The sequence below is a fragment of the Phalaenopsis equestris genome, unplaced genomic scaffold (assembly GCF_001263595.1).
Source record: "Phalaenopsis equestris unplaced genomic scaffold, ASM126359v1 Scaffold000782, whole genome shotgun sequence".
Taxonomy (NCBI): domain Eukaryota; kingdom Viridiplantae; phylum Streptophyta; class Magnoliopsida; order Asparagales; family Orchidaceae; genus Phalaenopsis; species Phalaenopsis equestris.
The window spans coordinates 153,985-178,797 of NW_018165222.1; the positions used below are offsets into that span (position 1 = coordinate 153,985).

Here is a 24,813-nt window from a genome sequence, read left to right on the forward strand (position 1 = left end):
ACTACAATGATTTAGTTGCATTATGGAAGAAATGCAGTCTATATTATGAATACATGTGGGAATCTCTAGCTTATCTATCTCTCTAGAAAAGGACCGCATATTCCAATTTCTGGCAGATCCCAACCAAGATCTTGATGAAGTTTGGGGACATACCCTTGGTCGAGATCATCTTCCTTCTACTTGTGTTGCTTTCACTGAGATTTGTCCCGAAAAGAGCTAGAGATCCCAACCAAGATCTTGATGAAGTTTGGGGACATATCCTTGGTCGAGATCATCTTCCTTCTACTTGTGCTGCTTTCACTGAGATTTGTCCCGAAAAGAGCTAGAGACTTTTCATGCTTGGTGGTTCTACTTCATCTGTCGATGATGTCAATCATGAAGGACAGAAATCAGGCAGCTAAATTAGGAGTTTTCTGTAATTAAAAACTTCCTTATTTTCAATATCTTTCTTCTGATTTATTTCCCTTTTAGTTGAATATTTAGATTAGAAATACGTATTATTAAGTTACCAAAAATAGATTACAGCTAAATTAGTAGATTACATGCACTTTATTTTGTACCTAAAATAGATTGTAAGATTATTATTTAATGGAATGAAAGCAAAGGGAAAAGGCAATCGAGTCTATTCAGAATTTAGCCTATTTGTTCAGAATATTGACATGATATCAGAGCCAAGTTTTGTCCTAACCACCGATAATCGTTGAAGGAGCCTCAAAACTCCCTTCCCGCCGGCCTTCATGCGAAAAGAGAGGAACTACTTCTCCGCCTTCGATTCGCCTTCCACCGGGCTGTGTAGTCCTCCTTCTACGTCCTCTCCCTCTCGTGCTTGGGCTCGCCGACAGGGTTAAGGTTATGGCTCCACTCACCCTACCGTAGAATTTCAGCTCAATCGTCCATGGCATCACCATCCTCGGCGCAATCGCCTCCATCATTGGCGTTCTTCGCCATCTGCTTGCTTCATTCGGCGGTAGCAATGACATGCAGAGCACTGATGATGTTCTACCTGAACGAAATCTGTATGTTTGGTCACGGGCCAGAGACTGCAACGAAACTGCAGAGCTCGACGCACCTCAATCAGCTCCTAATCCAGATCTCGAACTCCTTCGCGGGATTGCTATTATTCGCCATAGGATTCCTTCCCCTTCTCTTCATGGTTTCCTTCGTCAATGACCGCGACTTTTAGACTTTCTTCGCTAGAGGCATGAGCCTATTCAAAATTCAGCTTATTATGCCTTGCTCTCCAGACAGCGAAAGCCATCCTCGCGCTTCACTGTTCTCGTCAGTCCGCTACCCACCACGATGTGAAGTTCGCGAATGTGCTTCCAGACAAATGGTTTAATGCACATCTCGGCGATTTTGGTCTCGCTCTCCAAAGCAATGGATATGAGAACGAAGTTGGCGGATTCAATTCCTCTGTCCGCTCCACACCGCCTGCAGGGACTCTAAAGTATCATCTTGTGAAATACAAGGATACTTGGGTTGAAAAATGGCTTTTATGTTTGTATTATTATTCGTCCGATTCAGATCTTCTTCACTAGGCATCATTGCTTCTGTGACATCTTCGACTGTCGACTGCTTCTTACGCTTCGCTTCGTCCGCCTTGGCTTCGGCTTCGGCACTCATTCCTAGATCGATGGCTTCGGCTTCGGAAAACCATAGATCTCTTAGGCTTCGGTAAAACTCTTGGGCTTTGACACTCTTGGGCTTCGACACAATTGTGCTTCGGCACTTTTGTTCTTACTTAAGTTATTCCCACTTGTTTTTTCCACGTCCTACCTTGAAAACCTGAACTTTGAATTCTTGAAGACTAAAACCACTGATCATTATCGAGAGTTTTCTCAAGTGATTCCCGTCAATTTGGATGTAATCAACTATAGGGGTTTACCTTATAGGGAACTTGGAACCCAGGTAAAATAAACTTTATTTAATCTTTGTATTAAATAAGAGAATTTGTCGGTCACATATAAAAGGTTCGCAGACCAAATGGATGTCACAAACCTAGTAAGTTTGTATGATTGGGTCCACCGCCGCAGGGTACATTTAGCTCTCGAGAAGGTGTATCATTTGTGGTACCGGGCACGATTATACAAATTTATTGGGCAAATGAAATCCAGTCGGTCTCATTTTTCAAAATTAAAATACACTATTTTCATAAAATTATATATCTTTTAGGTTAATTAAATCATCTACTTTTCAAAACTATAAAAATACTTTTCAAAATCAAAAAAACTCGACCAACACCTACATCTAAGCATTCAACCAAAACTTTCACTGCGGCATCTCAATCTAACACGGTACAACCGACCTCTACCCAGAACAATCGATAATCCTCCAATTCTCTTAAGATTCAAATGGAGCAACTAATCAAAGATGATTGGATCCAACACTCTCTTCCGGCCTATCAACCTCCCACATTCCTGAAGGTACCAATCCAATGACACTCACTTTTTTTGCCCCTTCTAGTCCATGGATATCATTGATTCAGTTGTCATTATGTTTCACTCCAATGTCCCAAAAAATTTCTGGAATGATGTCATTCTTACCGTCGCTTATCTCATCAATAGAGTTCTCTCAAAAATTTACAACTTTTGAATCCCTTTATCCGTCTTGAGAACGTGTTTTCCAAGCAATCGAGTGATCTCCACTTTAAACTCATAAATTTTTTGTTGCATATCATTTGTTTGGAACATAGCCCTAACTCAGAATAAACTTAATCCCAGGTTCATAAAATATATTTTTCTACGATAGTCTACCACTCAAAAGGAATATCGATGTCTTGACCCTACGACAAAATAAGATTTATGTGAGTGCTGGTGTCTCCTTTTTTGAAAGTATTCCCTACTTACGTAACTTGGCCTCCAGTGAAGGAGAGATAGAGTTATTGGACACCATTCCTTACCCTACTACTAAAGATGTCCCCGCATCCCCACATCACCAAAAATCAAGGAACCATCGATTTCTTTGGTTTCACCCACCTCTCTTACCACCAAAGGACCCTCTGTCCATTTGGTTACACCTGCCACCCTCCCACTCTCTGTGTCTACACTCGACACACTCGTTCTGATGCACCTACTCAAGAGCTTGTTAAACCCTTGCTGGACCCTGAATCCCCAGCAAACGACATCCCAGCACTGCTACTCAAAATGACGCTTGTTAAACCCTTGCTGGACCCTGAATCCCCAGCTTGCTACTCAAAATGACGAAGTCAGTTTCTCTAGTAAGGTACACAATCAGACATGTTCTCTTTATCCCGTTGCAAACTATGATTTTTTTTGCAAGATATCACCAACCTACAGGACATTTGCTGCTGACCTGACAAAACATCATCTTCCATCCACGATTGAGGTTGTTTTAGCAGACCCAGCCTGGAAAGTTGTCATGGAAGAGAAGAATGCCCTGAAAAGAAACCATACCTGGGATATTACTGATATTCTTGGGGCAACAAAGCAGTGGGATATCAGTGGATTTTTAGCATTTAGTTCAAATTGGATGGATCATTTGAACACAACAAGACACGGTTAGTCGTCAAAGGAAACTCACAGAACTAAAGAGTTAACTACAAGCAAACATTTTCTTCAGCAGCTAAATTAAACACCATTCGGGTTGTCATATCCCTGGCAGTGAATCTGGATTGACCCTTATTCCAGTTTGATGTCAAGAATGCATTTCTAAACAGTGATCTTACAGAGGAGGTTTACATGGCCCTTCCTTCAGGCTTTGACTCCACTACCTCCAAGGAGCAAGTATGTAGATTGTGAAGTCCCTCTATGGACTGAAGCAATCACCAAGAGCATGATTCGGAAAGTTCACAAAGGTATTGGTAGGCCATGGATTCACCCAGGCACAATCAGACCACACTCTCTTATTCTGACATTCCTCAAGCAACCAGGTAGCTATCATTATTGTTTATGTCGATGATATTGTTATTACATGGAATCATCTACCAGCATTGGAATCTCTGAAAGACATTTTTGCTGCCTCCTTTGAGATAGACTTGAGATCTCTCTGGTACTTCTTAGGCATAGAAGTTACTCGATCCTTTCAGGGCATTTGTCTGTCTCAGCAGAAATATGTCTTTGATCTTTTGACAGAGAACAACTTTCTTCTGTGCAAACCCATAGTTATCCCGATGGATCTAAATGAAAAACTTCTTGATGGTCCCAAGATAATTCCTGTAAACAAGATAGCTACCAGCGTATTGTGGGGAAACTCATATCTTGCCCATACACGCCTCAACATATGTCATGCATCTAGGATAGTAAGTCAATTCATGCATGATCTCTATGAGCACCATCTCCAAGTTGTCTGACAGATTCTTCACTATTTAAAAGGCACATCAGGATCAAGTTTGTGTTTTTCCCGCCACACCTCTCACAAAATTGTTTTCACAGATATTAATTGGGTTGGATCCATCCATGATCGACAATCTACCTCGGAGTACTGCTCATTAGTATGGGAAAACCTGGACTCGTGGAAAAGCAAAAAAGTTGTCTGTGGTGGTCCGAAGCTATGCTGAAGTTGAATTTTGATCCATCTCATTAGGAATTTGAGACGCTCTCTAGTTACGCATCAAATTATTAAAAGGTGTGAACGATTTAAATATCTCGAGTCTATTGTTCAAAACGATGGTGATATAGATGGGAATGTTAATAGTAGAATTCGAGTTGGTTGGTAGAAGTGGAGGAATGGAAGTGGAGGAATGTAGGAATGTTTCGGGCATAATGTGTGATAGAAAGGTTCCGCTTAGAGTGAAAGAAAAATTTTATAAGATGGTGGTGACACGTGCAATGCTCTATTGCATTGAATGTTGGTCTTTAAAAGAGAAGCATAATACTAAGTTAAGTGTTGCTGAGATGAGAATGATTAGGTGGATGAGTTGTTCTACACTTAGAGACAAAATGCGAAATGAATATATTCGTGATAATGTTGGTGTAGCTCCTGTGACGGACAAAATTAGAGAAAGTCGTCTTAGATGGTTTGGTGACATTAAGCGTCAACCATCTGATGATCCGATTAAGAGAGTAGAGGATTTAGATTCGACTTATGTTAAGAAAGACTGAGGTAGACCTAGGAAGACTTGGGCTTATTGTATAAAAAATGATCTTAATTTATTAGAACTAAATGAAAATATGAAACTAAATAAGACGCAATGGAGAAAAGGGATTCATGTAGCCGACCCCACGTAGTGGGATTAAGGCTTTGTTGTTGTTGTGTTGTTGTTATATTTTGACTTATTTCATTTGATTTCCTTCTTTTTTCTAAAATATTCAATCTTATTTTTGTCCCTTTTCTATTATATCCTGAGTTCATGTCTTTCCATGCTAGTTGATCCTGTAATGGGTATATATATGCCCCTCTTTGTGTCAATAAGAGGTATTCTGGTTTCTATTCTAACAAAGGATATTCTAACTCGAAGTTCATCAATATAAATTTTAAAATTTTAGATTTGCCTTGAGATGGGTATAATACACGAAAAATGAATCAATTTTTATATTGCACTCATCTCGAAATAAAGTTTGGAGCTTTGAAACTCATCATGACAAACCTTTGGTGAGGAGACTCTCATAATTTTTTTCCTAGGCCTATCCATCACATGGCACTCAGAATTCTTTTCCTAGGCCTATCCATCAGAAGTCTTTTAGAACTTCAAATTCACCTCATTAAAAGCAAAAGAAATCAAGGAAAGAGAGTTTTAATGCTCAAGTGAGATGGTTGGGATAATGCTGATGGTGTTGGTAACAATGATTATGAAGATCTACTAAAAAGCACCAAAGGAACATGCAAAATTAAACATTGCAGGAGCTACAGCACTATAAATTGACAACTTCATTCGTTAATATTGTTGGATCCAAATTTGCTCGTGGATGCACACCATTAAGGAAAGAGCTGTAATCGGAGGAGAGAGCCCTGAGAAGAAGCTAAAGACGAGTCAAGAAAAAAGGGAGGAGGAAGATTTTTCTGATTTCTATTGATCTTTAAGGGAAAATCCTTATATCTGTTTTCTGTCCCTCTCATCCCTCCTTGGCTACCTTTATTTATAATTAAAGCTTGCTTAGGACATGCTGCATATAGCGCTGCATAAAAAATGTGGAGTACATGGTACCTAGAGTAGAGGAGTATAGAACGATCTAGCTATGTGATTGGTTTAAGAGTCTTATTTATATTTATGGTAATTGAGCTATATTGTTGCCTGACCATTGGGTCAATCGACATTATGTGAATCGACTAATTCTATATGGATTCTAGCAAAACTCTCAGTTAGGTCTATTTGAGGTGCATGGCTTGATTTCTACCCTGGCTGGCCAAATTATGAATAGGTGTCTCTGTAACCGAACTGGATAGTACAGCTTCCCCAACTGAGTTATTTAGCTGAATTGTTTGGTTTGGCCGGTCAGATGATTATTTTCATTATTGTCTTGAAGTTAACCTTATAAGTATTTATTTATTCATATTTAATTCATCAATTTTCTTATCTTCTTTGCATTTCAAAAAAAATAAGAGTAACATTTGATTGTTCATGTTAACAGAAAATATATTTTATTCAATTTATTTATGATGCATTGAATTTCCTATATATTGTCTCTCATCATCGAGAAAATTGCTTCTCTCATCTTTTTGTTGTCCATCGTTTTTCATCTTTTAAGGAGAAGACCACTTAATAGAAACTTATGATTCACATGGCCAACCTCATTTAGGCATTTTTTGGGAAGCACGAGGAAGTGGGAGTAGTAGAGAAGAAAAAGATAATTGAAATTGTAAATGAAATGACCAAGATTCACAAAGATGGGACTCCCTCTGTACCTCTTATGGAGGACCCCCCTCCTATAGAAGCTTTGTCTGGATCATTTACATTATCTTCTAGGTATCTTCGGTTTAATGTTTATGTTTCTGAGTCACTTCTGTGCTTTAAAGATTTATGATATGCTAAGAACGTTTTGCATGAGTCCAATCTCCCATCAAGTGTTGGATGTAAATTTATGTTCCTGTCCATTATACAGGTACAGAGTATTTTGAAAAATTAATCGGAAATAATTAAAATGAATTAGAGTTTACTTACGACCTGTAAAACTACTACTTCTAGTGGCTTGGGAGTTAGAAGTCTTAAGGATTCTAGAAGCTCAGCTTTCTGAAACTTTGGTTTCATTTTAGAGCTGGAGATTCCTTGTGGGCTCAATTCATGAGAAGGAAATATTGTCCTAATGCTCATCCGCTTTCTATTTCTACTAATTCTCTGGATTCTAAAGTGTGGAAAGAAATGGTTAAAACTCTAAAACAACTGACGATTTTCTTTGCTGGGGTATTGGTAATGGCTGTTGTAGCTTTTGGTATGATGATTGGCTTGGTATGGTGCTTCGGCTTGTCATTATGGTGTGCCTCATGATATCAATTTCAAAGTTAATGATTGTTGACTTCTTCTAGTTGAAAAGCTGGTATGTTAGCAGATATTGTGAGTATGGAAGATGCTTATACTATTGCTAATGTGCCCATTTCTAGAGATGTTCAAGATATTGTTAGAGTTAAAGGAAAGATTGGTGATTCTATTACCAAATCTTTTGCTAATTCCATTCATTATGATAGTGGCTTGGATTTAAAATGGGCTTGGAATCCTTGGCTGAAACCATCCCAATCCTTCATTTGTTGGGGATTGTTGCATAACATTCTCCCAACCGATGATACCCTAAAATTGAAAGGTTTGAAATCATCTTCCTCCCGTCTTCTTTGTCGGAGTTCTGAGGAAAGTTTGGTTCATATCTTCATTTTTTGTCTTTTTGCTACTAATGTTTGGAATCAGGTTCTCTTGTTCTTTGGTATGAAACTTGAGATGTGATTCCTTCTAAAAATGGGTATATTCAAGCTTGGGAGAAGTATGGTGGCAAATGTTTTGCTAGCTTTTCTATTATTGTGTTTTGTTTCATTTCGATGGCTAGAACCTAAGCATAATAATGTTGTGTCTGATCCTCATTATATCTTTAGAGTGGCTATTAATTTTATCTTAAATGTTCTCAAACATGGGAAGTTTAGGAAACTTGTTCACAATTCTTTGAAGAAGCTGTTTGGCTTACTTAAGCTACCTTTTCCTGTTAAGCTGAAGCTTAACTCATGTTTGGTTGTTTGAAGGAATCCGGCTATCGGTATTATCAAGTTTAATGTTAATAGAAGTTGGAATTTAAATTTTTCTGGTGTTGGAGGGATCTGTAGAGATTATAGAGTTATTGGTATTGCATGGTTTGCTGCGCCTGTTTTTTCTCCTTCCCCTTTAATTACTGAAGCTGAGGCTATTCTGAGAGCTCTTATGATATTGAAACATTGTGGCTGGAATCGGGTGCACGTTGAAACTGAATCTCCCCTGATGTGAAAATTCTGTTTTCTAAAGGAAAAGAATACTTGGAATCTAACTTTATATACAAAAAAAAATTTTGTTCTAATGTCCTTATTGCAGGTTACATGGTCTCATATACACAGTGAAGATAATAAAACTGCTCATTGGGCAGCTAGATGAGGATGTTCCAATCAGGAGGAGGTTGCCTCTAGAAGATTTCTTGCTGAGCTTAATTTTTTTTTTGCGAAGTGATAATCTTTCTCTCCCTTTTGTTAGAGTTGTTCCTTGATATTTTTACTTTTTTGTGTTAGTTGTAATTTCGATGGAGGTCTCGAGGTTTTTTTTTTTGTGAGTTATATGTGGGGTGCAGTGAAACTTCCATTTGACCCCTTGTAATTTTTCTTGTTATTAATAAAATTCGCTACAAGATTCTACAAAATAAAAATATATATATATAACTTACAATCTGATTGAAATTTAGTGAACATATAAGTGAGGATAGATCCAAGAATTAACGTGTCCGGTGAATAGCAAATTGGACCTAAATAGAGTTGTTCCTCAAGAAGACGAAATCAAACCCAATAAAACAAACGTTATATCTAGTGAAGTTGCCCTTATGTTGCTAAAACATCAAAAAAGAGAGTGCTAGAGATAAAATGTGAGGAGAACTCATTTTTCGAATGTACCAATTTTTAAATTTTTTTATACAAATGCTTATTCTAGGATTTAATTGTTGCATTGCCAACTCCAATAGCTCCATCTGATGAGCAAGTCCAAGCTAAGATGGGGAAGAGCATTACAGATAAATGATATGTGACACCAATAGAAATAAGTCGACTACTTGCTTCCTAGGGAGAAAATTCTAGAGAAACATACAGTGACTTCAATATTTCCTTAGGTAAGCGCAAATACCAAAAATTTTGTAAGAATTGAAGAATTCTCCGTAGATTTGAATGACTTGAAGTAGGCTTCTTTTACGAACAAGTTAAGTTATTGTGGAAGATATTCAAACATCCAAATTAAGGAATTCTCTCAGAGGACTGCAGAGTATGGTTGACATGAATGGTAGGTTTTTGGTGTTATAAAGGTTAATGGAATCAACTCACTCATACCAATTCATGGTGAGTGATTAGTTTGCACTTAAGCGACTCATATAGAGCAGTTGTGTTCTTTCAATATTGAATTGCAGTTTTTTTCTTGGTGGGAGTGACAAACGTTAGGTGTACAGAACAGAATAGTTTTGCCATAATGATTTATGATTTTTAATAAAGTAAAAGATTTTTTTTATTCTGTCGTGATAACCTTGAGAAAAGGTTTTCATCTCTTTTCATGATAGCTACGGTTTCGAAGTGATTAATAAAGAAGGTAGAGTCATATTAGATTTTGTACCAATTCATGGTGAGTGATTAGTTTGCACTTAAGCGACTCATATAGAGCAGTTGTGTTCTTTCAATATTGCATTGCAGTTTTTTTTCTTGGTGGGAGTGACAATCGTTAGGTGTACAGAACAAAATAGTTTTGCCATAATGATTTATGATTTTTAATAAAGTAAAAGATTTTTTTTATTCTGTCGTGATACCCTTGAGAAAAGGTTTTCATCTCTTTTCACGATAGTTACGGTTTCGGAGTGATTAATGAAGAAGGTAGAGTCATATTAGATTTTGCTTTAGTGTATAATTTTGTTATTGCTATAAATTCATTCACGAAAAAAGATGAGCATATTATTACTTATAAAAATGGATCAAATAAAAAAATCGATTAATCTTCTTATGAGAAGAAGGGATCATCGAGAATATAAGGATTGTAAGATAATTTCAAGAGAGAATTAAAGCACTGAACATCGATTATTAGTTTTGAATTTTAAGATTAAGAGTTGTAAAATAAAAAATACTATGAATTATTTTCATAAAATTAGATGGAGGCACCTCAAAAACACATAAAATTATTTTTATGAGTAAACTTCATTATTTTAAGATTTGAGATGTTCATGAAGAAACAAATTCTATGTGAGATAAAGTAACGAACACCATTAAACAAGTAACAAAAGATGTATTTAGAGAATCAAAAAAAAAATTTATAAATAAAAATAGTTGATGGTAGAATAATAATGTGCAAAAAAATATAAAGCATAAGAAATTATGTTATAAAATTTAACTTAAATGTAAAATCTTAGAGAACTGAGAAAAATATAAAAATGACCCGTAGGGAGTCTAAGAGAATAATTTGTGACCCTAAAAATTTTGTTTTTAGTGATCTTTATATAGATTAGATACTAAAGATATATATATATATATATAAACTAGTCAAACAAAGAGAAAAAAAAAAAGTAAAGTATATTAAAGATGAAAACAAAAAAAAGATTTTCTTAGAAAAAGATACTAAACATAGGTAGGTGAGTTAGTTTGTTAAATTTTTCAATGAATTTTCTAAAAATACGATCGACCTTAATGATCTTAATATCATTAATAATAATAAAATGTTTCATTTTACCGTCGCATAAATGAAAAAGAAATTAACGAGACTTTAAAGAAAACTAAGGATGAGAAGTCTGTAGGGCCTAATGATATCCGAATTGAAGTGTGGAAATATTTAAAAGATTTGGGAGTTTCTTGGCTTACTATATTCTTTCCTATTATTTTAAAAATTAAAAAATGTCTGAGGAGTGGAGGAAGGGTATTTTGATCCCCATTTTTAAAAATAAGGAGAATGCATAAGATTGTGCAAATTAAAGAGAAATTAAGTTGATGTGTCATACTTTAAATTTATAAGAGAGGGTAATCAAATATAGGTTAAGACGTATTACAAAAATTTCTCATAATCAGTTTGGACTATGCTGGGCAGATTTACTACGGAAGCTATACATTTATTGAGAGGTTTGATGGAGAAGTACGAGAGAATAAGGAGAATCTACATATGACTTTTATTGATTTAGAAAAACCATACAATAAAGTTCCAAGAGATATCCGAGTTCTAAAGAAAAAAGGTGTTAATATGACTTATATTCAAGTTATTAAAGATATGTATCCTAGAGTTGTTACGTGTTCAAACAGAATGAGGATTGACCAAATATTCTCCTATTTCAGTTGAATTACATTAAGGACCAGCTTTAAGCCCATATCTATTTGTTTTAGTTATGGATGCTCTTACTGAACATTTACAAGAGGATGTGCCTCAATATATGTCATTCGTTGATGATATCCTTCTAGTGAATAAGACTAGAGAAAGAGCCTCAGAAAAAACTTGAATTATGAAGGTCTACGTTGGAGTCTAAAGGCCTTAGTTTGAGTAGAACTAAAACTAAATACATGAAATGTAATTTTAGTAGTAACTCTAGTGACAAAGTTGTAAATATGAGTAATCAAATTATTAAAAGGCGTGAATGTTTTAGATATCTCAGGTCTATTCTTCAAAGTGAAGGTGATATAGATGAGGATGTTCTTAGTAGAATTCAAGTTGGTTTGTTGAAGTGGAGAAATGCTTCAAGCCTATTGTGTGACAGAAAAGTATTGCTTAGACTAAAACGAAAAATTTATAAGAAGGTGGTGAGACCTGCAATGATCTATGACGCAAAATATACGATGAGAATGCTTAGGTGGATGTGTGGCTTTACACTTAGAGACAAAATGTGAAATGAATATAACCTAAATAGGGTTGTTGTAGCCACAGCGGCGGATTAGCCACAACGGCGGATAAAATCAGAGAGAGTCATCTTAGATGGTTTGGTCACATTAAATGTTAACCATCTGATTATCCGGTTAGGAGCGTAAATATTTTAGATTTGACATGTGTTAAGAAAGGCAGAGGTATACCTAGAAAGACTAGGGCATATTGTGTAAGAAAATTAAAATTAAATGAAAATATGACACTCAATAGCATGTAATTGAAAAAAAGGATTCATGTAGCCAAGCACGCTTAATGGGATAAAGGTTTGTTGTTGTTGTTGTTGTCGTTGTTGTTGTTGTTGTTGCGACGTCCTTAAATGCTTGTTGTTAATAGGTGTGTCGCATGAAGAATATAATTAATATTTAATTTTTACCTTAATGTCCTTGTAGCTTGATATTTATAAATTAAAAGAAAGAGAAATTACAAAAGTCTGTCTCTTTTGAAGAAACCCAAGAACTGTGCCTTCTCTTCCACCATTCTATTTTTTATTCTTTTGTTTCCCCTTCCATGATGTCGATAATGGGTTTAGCACTTATGTCTTTCGAATTTTCAAGATAGTCCAAGTTAGACATGTATAGAAATGTGGGGCAAATGGAGTGTGCTCAGCCCACCCATTAGTATGAGAACTGCAAAGAAATATTAGTACAACTCAATTCATGACAATGAGCTCTTATTATATTGAAATCAATTTTGTCGAGGGTTACATCTTCTACTTTGTACTGAGTTAGTGAAGATTTTAAATTTCTTTGGTATCATCCCGACGTAATTGATGTCAAAGTTGCAAAGAAATATTAGTACAACTCAATTCATGACAATAAGCTCTTATTATATTGAGATCAATTTTGTTGAGGGTTACATCTTCTACTCTGTACTGAGTTAGTGAAGATTTTAAATTTATTTGGTATCATCCCGACGTAATTGATGTCAAAGTCGATTGCAACATGAAAACTGAAGAGTGAGATATTATTTAGCCATGAGTAAGGATAAGTGGTCAATAGCTACTCATTCTCGTCCTTTAAGCATAGAAATGGTGCCATTGATTCAACTAACACTCAGAAATATAAGAGATTTTTATTTTGAATAGATTGGACTTAAGATTGAAAATTTTATTAGACCATAAATTTGCAAAGAAGGCATTCACATGTAAGTTGTTTCTTCCTCTCCACTAGTTATGATTATGAATTAGACTTTGGCCTAAGAATGTGTTCCCTAAGTATGTTAAAGAATTAACTTCTAATGTTATTTGTTTTAGCTCATCTATATGGTTCTCCCCCGCTAAACGATGAGGTCGTCGCCCTCTTAAATGTCTGGGAAGAGAGCAAGCTATCATCATGGAGTGAGTCAGAGAAAGTTCCACGTAAGAACAAGGTGAACTTTCTCATTTATAGCTTTCTTCCGAACTCATTATGACATCATTTCCTTGTTACGAGAGGTTGAAGAGGAAAAGCCAAAAAAGAGCCAATTGAAGCCGCTCCATTGGCTAGTTTGCCTTTCATTTGTATGAGCTCATATTTTTCTTAATTTTTTATAGTGAAGTTGTAAATTAGAAGAAAGATTCATATGACTATAAAATAATTTCAAGGAAGCCTTCTTCCATAGTTCATCATCACATTTTTGAAATGGGCCATCCAACTGAAGAGGGTGAGGCTATGAGATAAAGATCCAAGGAGCTCATTGAGAAAAAAAATCAGCAGTTAGCTCATGGTTGGAAGGGAAAAGTCAGGTGGAGCCTCTCATTAAGAAGAAAAAGGTCTACTTCCTTGTAGAGATAACTTCTAAGAGAACTTTTGAGCCACATATTGGAACCTTTAGCATAAAATAAGAGAGAACTATTTATATTAATTTGACTAAAGATTGGTAATGAGTTTTCTAGTGGAAGCCTATTCCCCAGCTTATGAACTCGGTCTTGTAACTCATTCGTTTACATTTGGGCATGAAATGAAAATTAAACCTAAGATTTTTCCTTTAGTCCTAATGCAAGCTCAAGCATTGGCATAACAAAAATATTTTATCATGTTGAAATTATTTAGGAAGTTCTCAAGAAAGTTCCCCGAATTACTCGAGAAGATGTGACTTAGAAAACTCAAAAAACCAGTAAAAATAAAGATGAGAACAGAGCTACAATCAACGAATAGCATCACGATTTAGCCAAAAATTTTCAAGAAATCAAACATAAATAGGAATTGGTTAATCAGTTATCAGGGATGGTGAAAGGTCATTGCCAATGAGCAGAGAATTTAGGAGGCAAATGCTAGGCATTAAAAAACATAGTTTTCAAGCTCGAAGGTAAGTTACATAGAGCTCACATAAAATATGAACCTTCGATATGCCCAAGGAATTATTGAGTTTAGTGATTGAGACTATAGTACATATAGTCAAGATAAATTCATGGAATGAACTGGATGTTATTTCAAGAAGTATATTGAGAAGGGAATTCTTTCCACTGAATGGCCGAGCTTTGAGTACTTGAAGTACATGCAAGGAACAAGCTTCACAGGGAGAGTGAAAATGAAGATCGCTCAACCAACATATAATTTTGGGCTATGCTTAAAATGAACTAAGAAATATTTTTTCTATAATGCATCACTCGTAATAAAAGAAGGATTTTTTTCCTTTTTTGGGTATTGAATGAATTCTTCCTGATCAATTTTTAGTGAAATAGTTAACTTTGCAAATTCCGTTGTGAAAAATTAGTCCTTGGGAGGCATAATGAGAAATATTGAGTGCAGTTTTTATGGATTTATAAAAATTCAATGATGGCAAATTCCCGAACTCTATTTATAATGAGTTGCCTAATTTACCTATTCAATTGAGAATAATATAATGCATGCCCGATAACACGTCTACAACAACATATTTTTATGATGTACATAAGAGCAAATTGTGACTCTAATTCCCATATCAACAATACTTTGAATAATCGACTTCTAAATATGATGATAATTGCTCAAATTTTATTTGCTCTTAGACTATCACTTCCTGGGATTCGTTGCCTTTAATGAGACATGCAATGTAAAATCATGTCTTTACAAAGGAGCCCATTTAGACTCACAATAGAAGCGACTTACAAGGTGCTCATTGCAAATCTTGGGTGCAAATGTGATTCATTCCTTCTTGTTTTGATGTGTATTTCATTAGGGATTTTCAATATAGCAAAAGAATTTTACAATGTTCAAATGTTGATGGGCCTTGATATTTGAAATTCACTTTGATTTAATATTCAACACAAGCAATCAAGGAGTTGAGCCAAACGAATTCATAGCCCATCCATGTTCAGCTCATTTACACCATGACTCTTCAGTATAAAGGATTGGACTCTAACAAGATTGTGTCTCATGTCATATACATTTAACATTGATATCACAATAAACACTTAGTAGTGAGCCATAAATAATAGATGTTTTCTGATCTATTACATCTTTTAGGGTATGTTTGGTGTAGCGGTTTGGTTGCGGCGCAGCGCAGCGCCACTAATTTATGTCGTTTGGGGAAACGGTGCCTCTGTGGTGGGACGCGATTCGACTCAAACGCGGAACGCGAAATGCGAACAGTACCCGGCTTCGTCATTCGGCTTTTTACCTCAACTACCCCACGCAATACATTTTTACCCTGCCCGATAACAATAGTTTGCGATCCCTCCCCTCTCCGCCACTTCTCCAACTGGCTTCCTCCTCTTCTCCAAAGAATCTCACTAGTTCTCACTAGTTCTTCAAGGTTAGCACCAGTTCTCACAAGTTCTTCAAGGTTAGCACCAGTAAAAACTTTTTTTTTTGAGTCTTTGAGATGGAACAAAGACGAATCTTTGTAGCTCAACCATTTATGATGTTTGTTTTATGTTGATTGTGTTGAGTAGTTACTTATGGGAACTGCATTACGGTTCAACCATATAACGAATTTTTGAGATGGAACTACATTACGGTTCAATGAATTTTCGGTGTTTAGTTAAAATCCTGCCAAACTACAAAAACTGTGATTTCCAGTTCAACATTTTAATGACTTTTTCTGATCCAGTAAACTTGGGTTTCAATTCATTTTGAAGCTATTTTTTAAGCTGCACAAAAAAAATTTCCATATCATAGCACAAATCTGGTCTATTATTTTTGTCTGAATGGTTGTGATATATTTTTAGAATTTCATTTCAGAGATATGATCTTAAAGTTTTAGCTATCTTTCATTAACTCAAATCATCAAGATCAATTCTTATATTGCTGGTGCGAGATGATGATTGTTTGGGAGGGCTAAGAAGTGATCTAGGTCTCAGAAATTGAAATGCATCAGAATTGTGTGCTATATATGTAACTGCCCACTTTCTTTTGTTTAAGAAATAGAAGGCAAGTTGCATTGATGTCCATCCAGTAATAGGGTCAGCAGACAATGAGTTCTCGAAATATCTAATTGCACAATTAGCTTTAGATGAGAATGATGTTGCATATATCACGCATCGTGTAATATCTCAGCGAGTGTTCGCTCAAACTTAGGATTTGATGGTTTGATAACTTGTGTAGAAAGACTAACAAGTGTGCGCAATCCGATTAAGAAATATATGTTAATTGTTTTAGAGGAGTGTTGAAATCGCTCAATCGCCTCACATCGATTCATTCTGAGATAGTATGTAAAGTGTTATTGCGAGCACCTCACGTGAAATGGTCCTGGTAGATCCATGAAGTCTGTGAGCTCTTACGAATTTTTTCAGAAGATCGATGAATACTTCCTGACTCATTCTGAACATGTCACTAAATCAACAACTCCCCAATTTATTTGTCGTCAATATATGAAAATATCATGCACGGCGACTGATTAGTGTACGAGTTTTAGTACTCGTAGATCAAGCATATGACAATAACGAATATCCCTCTCTGCTTTCTTCTGCGTGCATTCATGTTGACCGGTATTTGTCTTCTTCTACTTGCTTCCATGGTGATCGGTATATTTCACTCTAAACCCTAAACAATGATGAGTTACTAAAACATAGAAGTTTGAGAAAAAAAAAATACGGTTGCATGAGTTACTAAAACATAGAAGTTTGAGAAATAAAAAAAAAATACGGTTGGAGATAATTAGAAAGTACTAAAAAGTTTACAAGTACGACACCAGGAAATTAAAATAAAAATAATGCATTAAAAATGTTATTGAAATACAAAAAATTGAAAATCTCAAAAATTTAAGAGAGCATAGAAACGTCGAATATACGACACTCTGCGGGCAGCTGGCATCTTCACAAAGTATCTCTACGGGTCGGGTCCTCTATCAACTTTATTGCGAATAGATACAATGCTTCATCTTCATAAACTTCGGCTGAATCACTCAAAATTTCAAGTGTCTCATTTATAGTGGTTGAATGAGAAACCTGAAATTCTGCACTATACAAAAAAATCATCTGAGAGATTTGGATTCTAAGAAAATCAGCACCAGATTTTCTTCTGTTGTCAACCCTAGGCCACTTGAAACGGGGAGTGATCTCATATTCGTTCTACTCCGGGTTGGGGACTTCAATGGAATCACCTGAACTACTAGGGGTTCCCAGATTCAAGGTATTATGAGCAAACCTTGCCTCGCTTGTGCAACAAGTTGCAACCACCCCCCAAACATGCGGGTAGAATTTTTCTCCAACTCAGGCTCAATTCGGAAAAATCTTAAATTTCATTGCAGCACGAACCACCTACATAGGAATTAAGAAAAACCCAATTAAAAACCTTAGAGCGACAAATTAACGAAAAATATGAACAATACTCACCGCAACTCTTTCAATCCACCACTCCTCTGAAGCATCATTTGTTCGTTTCACCGAATCCTACTCTAATCCTGTTGAGTCCGTTTCAAATCCTTCCAAAATTTTCAATCCATCTTCAGTTGATCCCACTTGTTTTCAACTGCATCCTATCAGATTCTCTACCCATTATTTTCTTGAAATTTGTCATAATATTTTGCCACACTTCCTTATTGAAAAAGGTAGTTGGTCTATTTCCAGTTCAATTTCTTTGAGGCTGAGGTCGCAAAAAACTATTTTGGTCTACTTTTCTCGTAATGTCGGTGTAGCACTTTTTTTGTTCTTATTAGTCATTGTGTTACTACAATAAGCCAATATATTGTAATATGACAATAAAAACATTCTCACAAAATTAGAAAAGATGAAATGAAAGAGGGAGCAATTCCCTTTAACCTTCAATACCTCATCAAGAATGGTAAAAGCATTCTCACAATTACTAGCTTCTTAAAAGGGATATAATGTCTTTCATGCAATCTGTTCTAAATAAAAAAAATAAAGAATTTAAATGGCTAGAAATGTAAATACATGGGAGATGTGGGCAACATATCCAAGACGCAGGTGAAGTGCTAATATGCTATTTTTTAAAGCTCAAATACACGTTTTTTGTGCATAGTTCTAAAGCGTTGGTGCTAATATGTATAAAATGAAAGTTAGATGTGGGATCTGCAAATACATAAGAAGTGTGTGTCACATATGTATTGTTGTACATTCCTCTTTCATTTCAAATCTAATGTCTGCTCTCAAAATATACCTTACTGATGTCCATGATAGAAATATGCTCATCAACAAATCACCACTTTTTTATTGTCTCGATCCATTGTGGCGATTAAACAAAACATATGATGAATTGCCACCACAAATAAGCTATATGTATTAACCCAAGTAAAAAAAAAATAATGTCTCTATGTTATTTCTCCCAGGGCATCAAAGGGATGTCAGTGAACCACATACATTCAGCATCATCCTCATCTAAAGCTAACTGCGCAATTATACATTTCGAGAACTCATTGTCTGTTGAACCTATTACTGGATGGACATCAATGCACTTTCACTTCTCTTTCTTAAACAAAAGAAAGTGGGCAGTTAACATAAGAATTCTGATGCATTTCAATTTCTCAGACCTAGATCACTTCTTGGCCCTGTCGAACAATCATCATCTCACACCAGCAACATAAGAATTGACCTTGATGATTTGAGTTAATGAAAGATAGCTAAAACATTAAGATCATATCTCTAATATGAAATTCTAAAAATAAATCACAACCATTTAGGCAAAAATAATAGACCGGATTCATGCTACCATATGGGAAATTTTTTTTGTGCAGCTTAGAAAATAACTTCAAAATGAATTGAAACCCAGGTTTACAGGATCGGAAAAAGTCAATAAAATGTTGAACTGGAAATCACAGTTTTTGCAGTTTGGGGAGATTTTAACTAAACACGCTCACCAAACACCAAAAATTCATTGAACTTAATGCAGTTCCATCTCAAAAATTCGTTAAAAGGTTGAACTGTAATGCAGTTCCCATAAACAACTACTCAACACAATCAACATAAAACAAACATCAAAAAAGGTTGAGATACAAAGATTCTCCTCTGTTCTATCCCAAAGAACTCCATCAAAAAAAAAAAAAGTTTTTAATGATGTTAACCATGAGGAACCGTGAAGAACTCGTGAGAAAAGGAAGAGGATCATTACCGTGGGATTCATCGGAGAAGAGGAGGAAGCCGGTTGGAGAAGTGGTGGAGAGAGGAGAGATTGTGACCTATTGTTATCGGATAGGATAAACATGAATCACGTGGGGTAGTTGAGGTAAAAAGTCGAATGACGAAGCCGGGCAGCGAGGTACTGTTCGTGTTCCGCATTCGAGCCGAATCGCGTCCCGCATCAGAGGCATTGTAGCCCCAAACGGCATAAATTAGGGGTGCAGTGCCGCGCCGCACCCAAACCGCTGTGCCAAACATACCCTAAATCTCATAAATCCAACATTCCCTTTAGGAAGTGAGGAATGAAGCTCCTTAAATATTCTTCAAACTTATGGTGAATTCACAAGATTATTTGCAAACTCTTCAATAGACTGTGTTAATAAATTTAGCTACAAACATTTGTTTAGACTTAACAAATAAATAATGCCCCAAGTAGAAGGTTGTTAAACTAGCGAAGAACAAACTCTTTGAGTTATCAAGAATAGATGACATTTGAGTGCATCATTAATTCTTAGTGAGCAGATTGTGGATTTGGATGATGCTGCAAGCTTAGTGGGATCAATTCCTCGCTTTTAAGACTCCAAAACATGAATTTTGAATTTCTCTGGGGCTTTTACTTTTGGAATTCTCTGAAGAATGCATTTTTAAATTGGCATCTCTTCACGTGAATTTGTATTCCATCAATTTTATAGTTCGTAAATGTGGAGCCTTGACTATCTGGATCTTCTTCCTCCACCAAAAAGAATGATAATGCTATTCTTACCCTAGTTGTTGGACTTCTTGTGACTAGGTCTCTTCTTCTGTGCACCCATGATTTTGTTCGAAGGTAAAGGAGCATGCAATGCCTCTCTTAGGGCTTGCTGCAAAACATTTTTATCATCAAAGTCATATGGTCTTTCAACGCATCAATTTGTTGCATGATAAACTCCCTCATGCAATCCAAGTCAAAGGAGTGATCTTTACTATTAGGTTATGCTATGAGAATAGCCCCACATTTAGTATGTGACATATCCATGCTCAACGCATCATTAAAGATGTTGGATCCAAACTTGTCTGTGGGTACACACCGCTTAGAAAAGAGTTGTGTTGGGGGAAAAGAACCATGATAAAAGAATGAAGATGAGGAAGGAAAAAAGGAAGGAGTAAGAAGAAGATATTTCTGGTTTTATTGATCTATATGGAAAAATCCTTACATTTGTTTTTAGTTCCCCTCCTCTCTCTCTGACTACCTCTATTTATAATTAAGGCTTGGCTGAGAAATGCTATATATAGCGCTATAGAAAAAATGTGAAGTACATTATATATAATATGGTGTAGAGTAGAGTACATAATTATAGGCATGCAGCCTAGATTTTTTGTCTGTCTATATGGCCTCTGAGTAATATTATTGTCTAACTATTAGGTGAATCTCCAAAATCTATTCAGATTATGGGACAACTCACCGTTAGGTATTTTTTAGGTGTCCTAGCTCAATTTGTATGATGCTCTAATTGGTTGATGGGTCGATCTCTTTGACCGAACAGATTGACAGAACTCCCTAACCAATTTGTGTGACCAAATTTTTGAGTCGGGGTCGATCTCTTTGACCGAACAGATTGACAGAACTCTCTAACCAATTTGTGTGACCAAATTTTCGAGTCGGTCGAACATATTGACAGAACTCCCTAACCAATTTGTGTGACCAATTTTTCGAGTCGGACCAGCCGACTGATTATTGTCTTGAAGCTATCCCAAATTAGAGGAATTTATTTACACATTTATAGTGCACAGAATCTGCAACCAAGGTCTATTCCAGTTAAAGCGATGAATATGAACAAATTTTTTGTCATGTGTAGCTAGTATGAGCATCACTTTGTTAAACATCCATTGAAAGTAGAAATAAAAGCTTTGATATTGTTTATGATATTAAGATCACTAAATTCGATTGTATTTTCATAATCTACATTGAAAAGTTTATCAAAATATTTCACCTAGCTATGTAAATAGAACAAATTAATGTCATTCTAATTTGAAGAGTACCAAAATAATATTTAGGCTACATGTGCCCTTACAAGATTTGAAACTCTTAACATACACAAAACTTTAATATGTTTTAAGAACATAAGAAAATCTTAGAATAAAACCTAAGGCCTACATATGCAGAGTTCATCGAAAAATGATGAATTAATTGGTCGGCAGCTGCCTAGTATCTACTTCCTTAGTATATCATCATTAGCAGCATCATGAGTAGTAAATGGATTTCAAATATCAAGTATTTTCACATCATAAATCCCACTTTGTCAGTCAATTGTGGCCTAATATTATTTTTCCTTCATTGTTCGCAAAGCAAATAAGTTATGAGGACATGCATTTGATGTTAACATTCAATGATAGCTTGGTTATAGAAAACCCCTGCTATAATTAGATTGAAAAAGTTTGAGCTTGCATCCATGTAACGCTAAAAGTCTTTAGACATTATTTTAAACAATCTTGTGCCATCACAACAAAACAAAAGGGCAAATGTTAGACCCTCAATATAGTAAGACATTCAATTCTTTCAGGGTTGTCAATTACAAATAAACTTGACTAAATTAAGATTTGGAAATATCAATCTTTATACTAAACACCAACATCTGAGAATTAGTACAAAAATTTAAACATGGTACTTTTATTGGTAAGCAAATGGCTTAAATTTTATAGAGTATTTATTTTATCATATATTAATAAAAAGTAAACCAAATAAAATAAATTAATTATTTAGTGTGTGTTGAGTAATAATAGCTTTATATTAAAAACTTGTTTTATAGAGTATTTATTTTATCATATATTAATAAAGAGTAAACCAAATAAAATAAATTAATTATTTAGTGCATGTTGAGTAATAAAAGCTTTATATTAAAAACTTATAGCCGAATGGTTTTTTGTTTGAATTTTGTAGGAGAAACCAACCTAAGAATCATGGAATGAAGAAGCAAGTAATGAATTAGAAAATTTTTTGAACCACCATTAATTGAGAATGACATAATAAGAAATATAAAGGATAGAAGGATGCATAAAATGATGAACTAAACATGTAGATGGAAGACGAGTGGCTAAGGTGAAGTGGCTGCAAGGGTAAGGGGCAGTCCAAAATACATGGTTGTATTTTATTCAAAATATATCGCTAAAAGAATGGCAATGATGAGAATGGATATATTGAGAATTGGAGAATAATGAAGGCAAACTTTGATTCACTTAATAGATTCAAAGATGTCAAAAAAAAATACAAACATCAAATTCAGACAAACTCTCATATAGTTATCAAGAAGTAAGCAATGTAAAGCAGTAGGTTCATTTGCTTTCGGATTGGCCAGTATAGACAATCTCCCATGGTTTGCATCAGGTCAGAAAACTGAAATGCATTCCATTGCGAGATACCAAAGTATTGAACTGGTTAACTACCCATAGCTTCCTAATTCTTCCAGGATCAGTATTAAGAATTGAATCAATGGAAGCAAAGATTTAGAAAGCCGGCATCTGCCGATATAATAACGAAAGATTTGTGCAAATTGAGTCAACAAAACACACGAATCATGCTTATAAATATAATAGCATATTATTTAGGGTACATTTAAACTTCCAATAAGCAGAAACAAAACTAAAAATGAATCCCTAGAACATTCTACATATCAGTGAAAGTTCTACAAAACTTCGGAAAAAGCCACCAGAAATAGCTGCAATGAACAGAATAACGAAGATATAAGTAGCAAACCTGCTTGTTTCCGTCAGCAAAGAAGCAGGAAAAACGGCCTTGGCACTTGAGTTCCTGGCGAAGGATTTTCCATTTAGGACTATTTCCACTGATGGCGTTTCGGGAACTGAAGAGAGAAGATACAGATAAGCACCCGGTGGAAAGTGGCGATGGGAAGAGCACAACCGGCTTTGGCGTTATCCCGTTCAGCACCGCCACCATTTTCGTTGAACGTCCTCTCTCCCTGTCTCCGGTCGTCCGTCACCGCGGGAGCCCTGTATGCCCGAGCGATGTCCGATTACGGACGCAATATTTTCTCGTCTTTACCGTTTTTTTAAGACGCTTTGGGGTTAGAAAAATTTCGGTTTCGCCGAGGCTGTCCTTCCCTTCTTAATTTGTGCGTGGCTATGCCGATCTGTGATACAACGTTATGTCGATAGACTCTTTGTGCGACCATGCAAATTCTTCCTCTTTGAACTTTCTATATTGTCTAGTTGAGAACTTACTCTTAGCAGTTTCATCATGTGCTAAAAATATTGTTCTAACTTCGGCTTCAAAATCTTATACTGCCCGGCTACTTCCCAAATAATCAATCGTGACTTTTCGTATATGTTAATATCAGTTATCCCCATTAGTATCGTCAATTCTAATCTAGCTCTCAGAGTTTCATATTCTGTTTCATTATTTGTACATGACTCTATCAAATGGTAGTAGTATCTCAACACCCCCCCTCTGTTGTAAAGAAGATCAATTTGTTTCATGCCTTACCGAACACCATCATTTGCAACCCTTTATCCTTTTGTGCTGACGAAGCTCTGTCAAAGTAGATCTCCCAACATTGAGCATTGGGGTCTTCTATGCTCATTACTTGTTCGTTCGGGAAGCGGTCGTTTAAGGGAGACTCGGCCAATAGCGGGTGTGTTGCAAGAAAATCCGCCAAAATTTATACTTTAACAGCGCAAAGAGAGGCAAAGGTTATATCGAATTATACGAATATCATCAATCACCTTACTAACCCACCGGAAAGCGTCAGTCGGGTCATCAAGTATTGTAATGGATTAACTTTGAGATAAAGCTGATCATGTGAGAAAACATGCAGTGCCTAAGCTTTTATTATTATTGTAGGTGGACTATTATTATTGTTTGTTAGATTTTTATTATTAATGTTATTTTGTTATTTTTATTAGTTATATATATTTTTTATTATTATCATTCTTATGTTTTATTAATGATAATAAATAATATACAACAATAATAATAAGGTGTAATAATTATATACATATTGCCATTTATACATACATACATACATACATACATGCACATGCCATTTTTAGTTTATCATTATTATTTTTATTATTATATTTTATTTATTCTTAGCATGTACATGTTATTATTAGTTTATTACTACTATTATCATTATATTTCATTTATTATTAACATACATACACTATTATTAGTTTATTATGATACATTAGTATCATTATTTTTTGTTGTATCATTATATCTTTTTTTTATTATTTATTTATATATATTAGTCAAAGGATATTATACGAGCCTCCAACCTCCTCTAATGTGTCTAACAATTCAAGTACCGTCACCTTAAAGCCAGCTTTGTCAGAGGGGAATAATTAAAATAATATATATATA

The 24,813-nt window shown here is 35.4% G+C and overlaps 1 protein-coding gene across 3 annotated transcripts in view; it reads right to left on the reverse strand.

The window, feature by feature from the left end:
- The window catches only part of LOC110031179, a 45,290-nt gene extending 21,664 nt beyond the window's left edge, over nt 1-23,626 (reverse strand). For 2 of the 3 annotated variants that reach the window (XM_020734260.1, XM_020734259.1), the window contains exon 1: nt 23,188-23,626. In XM_020734260.1, the coding sequence (XP_020589919.1) occupies nt 23,188-23,388 (201 nt within the window). In that variant the 5' untranslated portion in view covers nt 23,389-23,626. The remainder of the gene's footprint in view (nt 1-23,187) is intronic. The other variant, XM_020734258.1, reaches the window with a different exon arrangement.
- Between the last annotated feature and the right edge of the window lie 1,187 nt (nt 23,627-24,813).